Source organism: Filicampus tigris, chromosome 3, assembly GCF_054856515.1.
Source record: "Filicampus tigris isolate MCC_2025a chromosome 3, RoL_Ftig_1.0, whole genome shotgun sequence".
Lineage (NCBI taxonomy): Eukaryota > Metazoa > Chordata > Actinopteri > Syngnathiformes > Syngnathidae > Filicampus > Filicampus tigris.
This window is the reverse complement of record NC_141219.1, coordinates 12,586,453-12,599,891: the sequence shown is the minus strand read 5'-3', so window position 1 is coordinate 12,599,891 and position 13,439 is coordinate 12,586,453. Positions and strand designations below refer to the sequence as shown.

The 13,439-nt window shown below is 41.3% G+C and overlaps 1 protein-coding gene across 4 annotated transcripts in view; it reads left to right on the top strand.

Annotated features, from left to right (window-relative positions):
* Positions 1-1,283: 1,283 nt before the first annotated feature.
* The window catches only part of hipk3b (homeodomain interacting protein kinase 3b), a 44,885-nt gene continuing 32,729 nt past the window's right edge, over positions 1,284-13,439 (top strand). For all 4 annotated transcript variants that reach the window (XM_086025297.1, XM_086025295.1, XM_086025296.1 and 1 more), the window contains exons 1-2: positions 1,284-1,633; positions 11,866-13,222. In XM_086025297.1, coding sequence (XP_085881423.1) covers positions 1,561-1,633; positions 11,866-13,222 — 1,430 coding nt within the window. In that variant the 5' untranslated portion in view covers positions 1,284-1,560. The remainder of the gene's footprint in view (positions 1,634-11,865; positions 13,223-13,439) is intronic.

The window sequence follows — 13,439 nt, the reverse complement described above, 5'->3', positions numbered from 1 at the left end:
TTCCGCTCGACGTCGCGCAAAAACAATACAACTTCCTTCCCCAAACCTTCAAAAATAAAACAACGACTTTCTCAATAAACAAACAGAGCATTCACAAAAGTTATTTTACACCACCCAAAAAATGTATACCACCATTTTTGACACTTAGAAACCCATTCAAATGAACGAAACATTTGACAAAACGTTCTCCACCATTCTCATTCCAAATTCAAATTATTCAGCTCATTCGCAATAATTTTCCACATTCCAATAATTTCCATATTCCTTCCCCAAATAAATTCCCAATTTTTCACAACAAAAGCCCCATATTCAAGAGTTACTTTAAAAAAGCTTCAAGAGGAAGCGACAAGAGAAAAAGTCATTTTAGCAGGTGCACAAGAGCTATTTGGTACTGTATTTATCTAGGAATCAATTTTACTTCAGCTACATTAACATTCTGTCTGAGGACAACTACAATATACACAAAAAGTGCATGTTTCAATTATTTTAGATTTCATGAGAGGGACAGAAATCCTGAAATTCTGGCATGACCCATCTCATCCAGCAAACTATTGAATTTAAAGCGAACGTTGTGTAGTTCAGTGTAGGAGAGCATTGGGTTACAGATAAAGATGATGCTAGTTCAAATCTGGGTGCCGCTGACGCAGCTGTAATCCAAAACTTGGGGACGGCAGTGGCTCTTCCTTTTTGGAAGTGCAGGGTCCATGCTGAAGTTCGCAGTGGCCTAAATGTGTGGAGGATGGGGCGGGGGGATTTTCCCTTATATCAATACACTAAATTATAATATACACGATACATGAGGTGTGCGGAAACATTGCACAATTCCAAAAATGGGCCCGTATTTGAACGGATGTAAAATAAGTCCTGGAATTGCCAGAAAGTGTGGTGGGGGCTTTCCACAGCTCAAATTTCATGACTACTGCACCATGCTTTGAGACGTGCTGTTCCCCTCAATGACCAGTAGGGTGGGACATATGACAACCACGGGAGACGCGCGTGTGCGTGTCTGGCTAACAACCCAAAAACTAGACCAAACAGGACGATTCCCGAATTATCAACCACCTATTTCTTTGGTCTGAAACTCTGCCACGTTCCCGTAAATACGGCGACCATACAAACATGAACAAACGTTTAATGCAAATTGGCTATTCATGCTTTAAGTGATACGTTGTTCTAATTTAGGTCGTGACGTGTTATGTATCGAGTTTTCTCTGTGATTGGTTGCTGTGGTCTGGCCAATGCCGTCAGCTCGCAAACATTCACTCTGGCCTCTGGGTTGAAGACAGAGGAAAAGAGACATGTTGGAGGCTAGCAGGGCTGCGGAGCAGCGCATCTAGACGGGGGGACGGCCACCCTTTCCTAGATGGGCTACCTCCCCCTAAGTGGAGGGGGACACATTAGAACTGCGTAGCTCTCACCCGAGCACGGCTTGATCTTTCTGGATGTTCATATGCGGGATTCAGTTGACGTTTGCAATGTTGGAGATGGTGGCGTTACCGAGGGGGAGCGCTCCCTTCCTGTCGTCTAGGACAAGATGGCAGCAGTGCAGGCGAACTGTGCATGCTATGGATTTATAAGTCCGTAACATGTTCAGAGAAGCCCTGGATTATATTTATTGTGACTCTATGTGAAGGTAAGTGGACGGGGTCACCGTGTGTGCTGTTAAATTCACATTTTAAACACAGTTTGCTGGTGACGTAACATTTCCGTAACTTAACAAACTTGGTTAGCGCGTCTGGTTGGTTTTAATCTTATGATCTTGACTTTGTGGTGACAAAACAATCACTCTGCCGAGATAAACCATTTACTAGGAAGATTCCTTGTACGCCTACGTGACAGTGACGTTGGTTGTAATGATTAACGCGAGTGTGTTGGCCACTCTTGGTGTTTTATTTCCGTGTTGTCATGGGGAACCGTCAATTTATACATCGTGATGACAATAGCAATTTCTACTACGTGGATGAAACGAGCCGAATGATTTGTGAATTGTGAGTCCCATTTCGTTACAAGTGTCAATCCATTACTTGTCAACATCTTAAGACGTCAACAGGCAAGTTAGCACAAACACAGAAGACCTTTGAGCTCAGCGAACATGAGGAGTGCCTAAATTATCTTATTCAACCAAATTCTGTCCTATAGCTTGCGTTCAAATAACTGATTATTGACTCTAACAGTTATTTTCCAGTTATTTCCGAGCTTTGTTTTTAGTACATGTAGAGATTCTCAGAATTGGAAAAAAATAACTACACGACTGACTGATTTTCCGTGCTAGCACCTGTTGTTTTTGCCTCCCACTCACTGGCCACAACATTAGGTACACCTAACGAACCGCATTTCAGTAGATGGTAAGTAATCTCAACTGTCTCAAACACATTTTTTTCATCGCCAGCTGCTCTAGTTATGGTTTCCGTGGGCCGTTAGGACTGAATATTATAAAAATGTAAATGTATCATTACCCCGTCATATTGTCATGTACACACAACTGCCCCGGCAATCGATTGTTGTCCATTCAATATTTTTCACGACTAATTTCATTTGAAGTCAGAAGTCATGGGAAATAGTAACAACAAAATATCAATGTGAAAGTGAAGGAAATATGCATTTTTGGTACAAATTTTTTTTCCCCGCCTCATTCAAAGGAACAAATCCATTTAGCTTTTGCAATCCACAAAAACTATCAGGTAAGACCATATTTGAGTACTTGAGTAACTTAACGCTGTGATTCCCAAACTTGCCCTGTAGCACACTAGTGTGCCTTGAGGGATCATCAGCTAGGCCACAGCAAATTATCCAATTTTGCTAAATTTTTATGACAATTATTGAACATTAATTAAAAAAAAGAAAATTATGCCAGGGGCGTATTGTTACACACAGAGCAATTACGTTACCGTCCATTAGATGCCAGAATGAACTGTAAACCTGTGTATCCACTTGTTGCCATTCATACAACAGAATTCATCCTGGCCTCTTGCAATCGGCTGAGTTCAATCAAACAGGCCCAGATTTCACACTGAGTAGTAATTTGGTGGGTGTATTGATGAGATTCTCATTATTTCAGTATTCATATTTTCTGCAACAGTTTAGTTTTGTTGTTGGTGGTGTGCCGTGAGATTTTTCAAATGTAATATACATGCTTTGACTCAGTGAAGGAAACACTGACTTTGTAAACAATTGGAGCAAAAATATTGGCAGCAGGTCATGATATGATTTAGTCCAGTTTGACACCCTTTTAAACTACAACCACAATCATTATCATATGTAAAATGAGTACCTCTTGGGCAGTGCTAATCAAAGTTGGCTATTACTATCTCTGTAAGTGTATTGCATTTGATACAATACATAGAAAATATTCAATAAATTCAACAATAAATGAGAGTTGTGTATAATGTAAAAAACAAAAACAAAGAATAGAGTAAAGAATAAAAATGATGGTCGTTTACCTTTTAATTGCTGTCCTCATCACTTTTTGCCCTCTTTGGTTCATGTTCTCTCTCAGAAGTGTTTTTTGCCTGGCGTTTTGTAAAGAACTGATTTAATAACGTGGCGACTGTCGATAAATTACGGTCATATTCTTTGGCGAGATCAACCAAACGCATCCCTTTTTCATACCTTTCTATTATCTCTTGCTTTGTTTGTATGGACAAAAAAAAAACTATTTTCCCTTTTTTTCTTTTCCTCGTTTCTAATTCACTCAAAACTATCGGAACACCTCATGGCCCGAGGGGCGAATGACGAGGACGCTGTATAGACATATCTATCACGTTTATATCTATCTACCTGTCTATCTACACACATAGACACATACAGTAGAGGTCCTTTTAGCCAATGATATGTCAGGAAGATGCTAGGTAATAGCCAATGGCAGAGCAGCTATGAGTATGTTGCGTTTAGGAAACTCCGGAGCTGCGACTAGCAGGTCATACTGTATTTTTACCTTTCGTATCTTGAAATTTCTTTCGTAACAAGGGGCAATATTTTCCTGTTGAGGCGTTTTGTAACTTGAAAATTTCGTATGAAGAGACGTTCGTAAGTAGAGGTACCACTGTATAAGCCACAACTTGTTTCCTTTTTTAAATGATCAGGCATCCCCGTCGTGCTGCCATGATAGGCAGGTTTGCATTGTATTGAGTATATTTGTTGAATTGCGCCGTAACATTCGGACTTTGTTGCCAACACCAGCCAGCCCTTATGCTACCTTACCCACAATGCTTCTGTTTACTTGACTGATGACCCGGATTACCACTACTGCGCATGTCTGCTGCAGACAAGCAAACAGCCAACGTGAGAAGCATGAGATGAGGTAGTTTCGAGAGAAAAACAATGCGCCAAATAAATAAATATATACATAAAACTATGCGTCGACTATTAATTTTAATTGTCGACAATTTTGATCGTCTACTTCTTCGTGATTAGACCTTAATAAAATAATTGCATATTGAATTGTAATCGTAACAGTGACCAAAAAGGATTCGCAGATTTTTTTTATTTTTTTTAACTTTTTTTTATTTTTTATTCAGTACCAGGAAGTGTTTGGGGGAAGAAAAAAAAAAAAAAAAGTAAATTCTGGGATTGAATGGCTGGACTGTGAAAAGACATACATGTCTTTGGGATTCTAAGGAATGTATCCTTTGCTGGTGTTTCATCAAAATTTTTTAGGTAATCTTCCATTTCCTTCGCATCAGTGCTCGCTACCTCACAGTGCCTGACAGTACAATGAATGAATGAATTAAAATTCTCCAACGAACTTCAACTGCCTTTAAACAACTGGTCTGGTACCTCGTCCGTTGTGCCTTGGGTCTGGTAATGCAAATCAGCGTAAATGGCTCGTGTCTTTGCGCACATTAGACTCATCATCACAGTACCTCCCATGAGCTGCTCCTCAGTCAGCCACAGTAACAGCAGCGTGTCCATCTTTTCATGGACCTCTGTCCGCAACTTAGAAATTATTTTCACACCCTTGGCTGGTGCTATAGTCTTTATCGACTCCTTTTGCTTTAGTATAACACATATTATAAAAGTGTTGCGCCAAGTTGACCACAGCCACACCTCATATTTTTCTGTAGTTTCATGCTTTCCTTCGGTTGCCATCATCCGATTCTTGTCATTCAAATTTTCTCCCATGTTTAGAAGAAATGTATCACATTATTTAGGACGGTTATCTACAGCAAGGCGTTCAGGAGATGACAGTGAAGCATTTAATGACACACCACAGTTTGTCTGCAACATGTGGCTGCACTGTATTTGTGCATAACGAACTGGTTTCTCAGTAACCTCCTCTGCGTATAAGGTGGAAAATATAACAGTGAGCACCATGACAAGCTTGGAATTTCTGTGGAAAGCTGCGTAGATGGGTGGAACATTTCCACCAGAAGTAAACATTCAACATTCTTCGTAGCACAGGCACAGTGTTTATTTGAAGATCAGTCAGATAATTGGATTGGAATACCCTTATGTTTTTTTTGTGGTGACGGAATGAGTAAGAATATTGATCAAGAAATGTTACTTGGCAATAAATTGTTTAGGGTTCTACTAGGGGTCATGATACAATATTTAAAATGATCAAAAATTAATTTGCTGCACATAAGTTTCTACATATTGCAATACAAACTGAAAAGAGTTGAAACTGGCAGTGCTTTCCCATCAATTTTTTTCACTTTCTTCTGTCTGAGTTGACCAGAATGAACAAACCTGTGGCTACTGCGAATGGTAGTTATGTTCAACTATGTGAGGAGAGCACACTGTAGGAGAAGGAATTATGACTTGTATGACTAATAACCCTGAAATTGCTAACGCTCCGAGCTCATTTAGGTCAGCAGTGTGGGAGCATTTTGGCTACCTGGATGAGAACAGAAATAGAAATCGTGTAGTATGCAAGACCCAGACTATTTGCTGGAACTGCTTCAAAAAAGCTTTCCCAACTATCATACGTCGAACATATTAATGCACATTCAAATACATCCCGAAATAAATGTAAGTGGGTCACAGGTGCAATCTACTCTGACAATTGTGTTTATCAAAGACGGGCACATCGGTACATCATATCGATCCGACGTTCGTCATTCGCCAGCGGTCATCGTCAGTCTGTCATCATTTCAAGCCAAACCAAAAATGCCGACGTCAGTCTATCATTCCATCCTCATTATTTTCACCACACCACAGAGCTGTTTCTACTAAATTTATCTATGATCTATAATGGTGCGGTCAGACCGAATGTGAGCTTTCTATTTTTCTTTCCATTTTTCTTTCTCTTCCTCCTTCATCTCTTCTTTTAGTTTATTGGCGGATTACATCTTTTTGGTGCATACCGGAATCGCAAAGGGACTTGGCAGGCTATGTTATCTATTATCTATTACATGCGTTTCCATATTTAGACAATGCAGTCCGCTCTAAGAAACCCAGGTGGCTATTCACCCCCGCGAACAAACTCACGCGAGGCACATGGTTCGTTTTTCCGTCATTCATTAGGAAACCAGGAGTACATCAATGACGGACTGATGGACGTTCCGTCAGTACTGACCGATTGGCCACCTCTGCTTATTTATTATATTAATCCTGGGCATGTACCAAAAAAGGTTTAGAATCGCAAAATCGGTTTGGATTTAAAAGATGCAAATGCATCAAATCAAACCAAATGAAATCCTTCCTCTTATAAATATACCAATATAAGTATCAAATTGTCTTCTATTGGATAGATATCTTTGATGACAGTGCCACATTTACATGTACTGACAAGTTCATTCATGTAAATTGATCAGCTCCAGCTCGCCCCTGACCCCCATGAGAACAAACAGTTCGGATGATAGATGGATGGATGGACCACAAGAACCTTATTGCATCATACCTTCTCAAACTCATACGATATTGAATTGAACCGTAATCCAACAGAATTGAACCGAATCGAATCTTTCCACTTAAAAACAAAACCATCCATGAATCGTATCGTACCCCGTATATTGAGATATGCATCAAATCCTTTATTGGAAAGATGCACACCACAAATGAATACATAATATATCGTTCCAGTCCTACTTTAATGTAGTCAGGAAGAATATTAGTTTTAGGGACTAGTGAAGTGATTCACTCGCACTTCCAAGCACATATTAACACATCGGTGGTAGCAATGGTGTGTACTAATTACACTTTGTGTAGACAATGATTTCATGATGCTAACAGCATCACCTTGAAAAAATATCCTGTACTCTATGGTCAGTGTTTTTGTTTTTTAACCAAACAGCTAGTGCCCACCCAGTGTGGGATTTTTACAAGGCCTTTAACGATTCATAATTAGAGGCATGATATGTCACGCAGCAGCGGCGTTGGTTTAAAGTGTGATGCAGGCTCTTGGTTTCAGCTGTCCCTTTTACACAGACGTCAATTTATGCTGTGTCCCTGCATGGCCCAATGGCAGAACATTCTGACCACTCTTTATATTGACTGCGTATGAGAACTAATCCAACAAGCTGACGACTTCTAAATGTTAGTCATAAGTTCACATTCCTTGGAAAATAGAGAGGCTTTTGAGCAAGAAGATCTTTTTCACGAGACATTATAAGGGCGTTGAGCTGTGGCTATTCACAGTGGCCCCTGTTGGAAGGCAGGGGGATTGCAAGTAGAAAAATGCCCACTGTTAGTCTCAGATTTGTCGCTGACTTTGGCCTTCACAATGGTCAGGCTGGAATTGCTGCTTTATTTGGTAAATGTTAGACAATCTGTTGGTTCTGGTGATTGCAGAAGCTGTGTTCAAACAAGCAAAACTGCACACGGTTGATGTACATATACAAGGGCACACCACAATGAAAGGTTAAGAAATGAAAACACATACAGCCCAGCCCACTCTATGTTGCAAAGCCATCTTCATGCTTATTGTCAACTCCTTTTATAATCTCCCCTTTAACATCGTGTTGAACTATGCTGCATATCTTTCTCACATGTTCAAGTGTTGTCTGCAGTGGACACAGCAGGTTTTGTCTCATTTTGAATAGTGAAGTCAAAACACATGGCCGTGGTCAGTTTTTGCCTCTGCTAGCTGACTCGTGTAAATGAGATGGTGTAGTTTGTGATACTTAAATGCCCATAACTCAATCACTGCCATTGACAAATTTACTTGTCTTCTCACAGTTCAGCCATTCGATCTCAGGAACTTATTTATATTTGTTTTACTTTTTGTGCACACAACTCAGGGAACTTTGGTTTCTCACACAGTACCACTTGCTCATCTCTGACAGGTGTCTAGTGTTAATATTCTTCTCGGTTTAAATTTTGAGTTGACTACTGTCAAAAGGTCACTAGTGAGTAATCTTGCAGATCAAGGTTGGTGAAGGCTTCTGCAGCTTTGAAAGCTGTAATGCAATGCTCCAGTGGGAGCCTCATGGTTAACCCAGGGAGTATCGGGCGTCTGCTCATAATAATAGAAGCAGCTGCCATTCTTTTCCCTTCCCACCAATTACTGCCCTATGCTTCACATTTTGTGACCGACATCTCATAATTTAAGTATATGGTGTTTTTGCTGGTGTGGTCTCTAAGCCTAGCTGCTCTTCCAGGGTTTTGGACGTGGAACTTATGAGTTGTCCAAAAAGGGAATTTTGGTGAGGGTTTTATCTTGCTGGGTGCTGAGATATATGTCTTCGGTTATACAAAGCTATGTTCACACTGCAGGGCATGATGCAAAACTCAGATTTTTTGTTTTTGTTTTGTTCAATCCAATCTTTTTTATGTGCGTGTTCAAATTACAAAAATGAATGCCAACGGAAATGTCAATGGAAAGTTTCCGTTATGTGGCACACATGCGCACAAAGCATGACGTGACTCCAAAAAAAAAAAAAAAAAAACACGTTACGTGATACAGTGTTTACGGAAGTAAATATGGTCCTGCATGTAGTGGCTCACCTCAGCTTGACAAGAGTAGAGAGGTGGGAGTAGGTAGAAATATTTTCGGGGAATGAGTTGACCCTCCTCCATCTCATTTCATGAGAGAATTGGAGATGTTTACTAAAAATGGTATCGCGTCATTGCTGCAAGCAACAAATGATCTGTCTGCGTGGCTGGATTACAACTATGGCCACAAATGTCCACTTCATCGCTTCATGTTTCAAGTGGGATTAAATTAAATCAGATATAAAAGCAACACTGCTATTCTAAACAACTTTGCAGATGCACGGACGGTTGTCAGTCGTCTCCCAAGCACTCTTCCCGACGGGCTTTTGATCACAAATAGGTTGGATGTGTATGGATGAGCATGACCTGAGCGTTCATACTGCATACGTGTCAGACATATATCCGATTTATATCCACATACAAAAGAGGCCCAGGTCAGATTTGGGAAAAAAAATCAATCAATCATAAATGACCTGCAGTGTGAACATTACCGAAGCGGCAAACCCATTTCATGCTACTTCTGGCTGTTTTCAGTAGTTCAGAATTGTCAACCTGAATGCAGGCGATAACTACATTTTCGCATTGGAAGGTATCAGATAGCAAAAAGGCGATTAGGAGGTATGTTTTTTTTTTTTTTTTTTTTTTCCTTCTTTGGTTGGAGCAAAAGCACAGTGGATCACACCAAAATTAAGATCAAACACTATTAATTAGGGCTTGGCGAATTGCCGTTATTTTAAATCTTAGATTTTCTGACAGAAATCTAGTTTTCACTGTCCCCTGCCCCACTTCTTCTTAGCAAATTACATTATTCAAAACAAGTTTTACTTTTTGTTTCACCCTCATCCACCATGCAAGCAAAACATTTTTGTGAGAAATAACTTGCATCAACGTCCACAGAAATAGAAACACAAAATAAAACAAGTATTTTCTCTTGGGAAAATGTCCCTTTTGTGAGAACTTCCTTGTATACACAATCCATTAGGGATGCTCCGATCGATCGGGCACCGATCATAATCGGTCGATTTTTGTGAAAAATTACGTGATCGGAATTTTCGATCAAAGCCTTTTTATTGCCGATCAAAACGTCCGATCACCCGGAGTTCATGCTTCGCAGCCTATAGCCGTTTTTTAATGAGGAGTTACACAGGTGAGCCAAGGAAACTCCTTCAATGTGTTTGCAGCTTGGAAACAAGTACCTCAGGTCAAAATTTTTAAATATGTCAATAAATCACTGTCTTTGCACAGTATAAATGGTCCCAATTGTGTTTGGAAATGTTCATGTTCATCATTAGCAATAAACTCATTGTTTGCTTTCTACCAGGCTCCTTTTTTTGTCATACGCAAAACTGTGCTTCTATTATCAGTATTAAACTTGTTAGTCATATTTTTGAAAAACCTTTGCTAGAAGTGTCGGAAATGTGGCTACCGTATTTAGAATCTGTTCAGGTACATGACATTTACAGTTCAAAATCGTTCTGTAAATGCAGTAAACATCACATTTTTCAACATAGATAGGTGAGGCTTATATGTTTTTTTCATTATTTTTTTTTTAAAAGTAGAGTGGGTGCGGCTTATATAAGGTGCGTCTTATAGTCCTGAAAATACGGTAAATATATACTGTAGCGACCAGTTCGACTGCTTCTGCAAACCAGGGTATAATTTGTACTTTTTAAAAGGCCTGCATAGCAAATCTTTTGGTATTGACATCTCAGGTTTGTAACACCAAGGTAATAGACACAAAGCATAACAAAGTGTCAAGTTACACTTATTTGACCAAGTGTTAATAAAAGTTTATAAAACATTGAGCTTGAGCTGTCCCAGAATGAAAGTAGGTCATGGGTCAGAGGACGGCACATATCGCCTCTAGTCACAAGTCACTCTGCCATGGAAGCTTATTAGAAACTCCATTGCCCATTTAAATGGTTGTTAGTTAATCAGATGTAATACTTTCCCATAGGCTCAGACTCAGTAAACATGAAGTGGTACACATGCACATGTGGGTGATGTCCATCTGAACCCCTTGATGCCTTGTGACTTTATTTTTGTCTGGTTGTCTTCCTCTGATGCTTTTCCTCCCTATTGGTTGCCTGGAGACATGCAGTAGGATGTATTGCAACCACAGGGAAAGGTCAGACAAACCTTTGCAATGTTAGTCATCTTCTGTGTGGAGGTGTTGGTGGGCTTACAGTGGATGGATGCGAGTCGAAAGGTGCTCTCAAACACGTCACCGCAGTTTGTTCTAGTCTTGTTAGTAGTGATGAAAGGATATGACAGTTTCACATCATGATTATAAATATGAGTATTATCATGCTATTGCTTAGAGAAATGCAAATAAAAAAGCTGTAAGATGCCTCAGCTCAGCAATCCTGTGCACTTTTTGCACATTAGACGTGCATGTGCCTCCACAGTTGTAGTTAGTGTTCTCTGGTCCGAATCATGATTGATTGGACTTGTAACCAATGTTAGTGTCCTCCCCGTTTTGGTCTGTCCCTCCACCCCTCGTTTTGGCCTCTAATCAGAAAATGTATGTTTCTCTTCTCTTGTTGGTCAAATGCGAACAAGAATAGGACAACAAATTAGCGAGTGGTAAACAATAAAACAGTGCTAATAAACTTAACTTGTGCTCTTAGAGAGTAGAAGGAATTGAAGCATGATCCTTTCGTCGTCTTTACCAATACTTTAACTGTATTTTACATAGACAAACTTTTTAAACCTCACACAACTGTGCAAGTAAAAAAAAAAAAACAAGTTGCTTGACTTGTTTGGTTCAGTAAAGAGTCCTTAGAGATGTTTGCATGTTTAATTTAGGAAAATAAGTATCTTAAAAGTGAACCTTGACGTGTGCTACTTTTTAGTTCGTTTTTTAATTTTTTAATGGAACTAAACGTGTCCATGTGTAACGCTTATCCTTTCCTCATTAGGGTTTTTCTAATTAAAATACTGAAATGATTGACCTCCAATGTTTTTTTTTTTTTTCTCTTTCCCTTCCAGGTATGGCCTCACAAGTCTTGGTTTACCCACCACACATTTATCAAACCCAGACAAGTGCCTTTAGCAGTGTGAAGAAACTCAAAGTTGAGCCCAGCAGCTGTGTGTACCATGAGAGAGCACATCCGCGGACTTATCTGAACAGGCGAAACCTTGGTATTGTGCACCCGACGAAAGCCTGCTCGTTCTTGAGCCGAGACTTGGCGGCGGACGCGAAAGTGTTTGGAGGACAAGGGTTCCCAGTGAAGACGGTGATTGTGCGGGGCGTGCAGAGACAACAGCCCGGGAAAAGAGGTGGAGGATTGGGCCCAGCTGCGGTCCAGCAGCGGCAGAGCACATCGCTTGTCCACAAGCAGGACCAGAATCATCGTCAGCAGCAGCAGCAGCAGCAGCAGCAGAAGACGGTCACAGCAAGTGGTGGCAGCAGTGGAGCAACAGGGGCAGGAGGAGGGGGAAGGGGAGAGGGCTGCAGTGGAGGAGGTGAGGGTGGTGGAGAGGAGGAGGAGGAGGCGGAGGAGGAGGGGGAGGGAGACACAGAATTGGACTGTGGTGGTTTGGACTCTGCTGACAGCTCTCAGCGATGTGGACTGAAACGTAAAAGTGAGGAGCTGGATAATCGAGGGAGCACCATGCAGATTGTGGAGGAACTGTCAATGTTGCCTGCCATGTTGCAAACAACCAATGTTGGAAACGCAGCAGCGCCTGCGCCTGCGGCCGTTGGGGCTGGAGTGGGGAGGACTTCCAAGCAGGCTGCAGGACCCGTGGCTGTTGGTGCGGCAGGGGGAGCGGGAGGATGTGACGGGGACTACCAGGTAGTACAGCATGAGGTTCTTTGCTCCTTGAAGAATAAATATGAAGTGCTGGATTTCTTGGGACGTGGCACGTTCGGACAGGTTGTAAAGTGTTGGAAAAGAGGCACGGGCGAGGTAGTGGCCGTCAAGATCCTGAAGAACCATCCTTCATACGCCCGGCAAGGTCAGATCGAAGTCGGCATCCTCGCTCGCCTGAGTGGGGAGAACGCAGACGAGCACAACCTGGTGCGAGCCTTTGAATGCTTCCAACACCGCAGCCACACCTGCCTTGTGTTTGAGATGCTCGAGCAGAACCTGTATGATTTCCTCAAGCAGAATAAGTTCAGCCCGCTGCCCCTGAAAGTGATCCGACCTGTACTACAGCAGGTGGCCACGGCTCTGAAAAAGTTGAAAAGTATGGGTCTAATTCATGCAGACCTCAAACCTGAGAACATTATGCTGGTGGATCCGGTGAGGCAACCCTACAGGGTGAAGGTGATCGACTTTGGCTCAGCCAGCCATGTCTCCAAAGCAGTATGCTCCACGTACCTCCAGTCTCGGTACTATAGGTGAGTGCAAAGCAGTAAACATTCTTGGCTGCAGTTATGACGTTGTTTGATTGTTCTGACAATTCATTTGAGTACAATTGCACACTGTTTTAGTGTCGTTTGGAGGTAAAACTGTTGGTTTAAAAATGGCCTTCCTGTGGCAAAACAAGGAAATGTCTCCCATGCTGCTCAACATCCTGCCAGCTAAGGAGCCACATGCCACTGGAGTCTGAAAAAA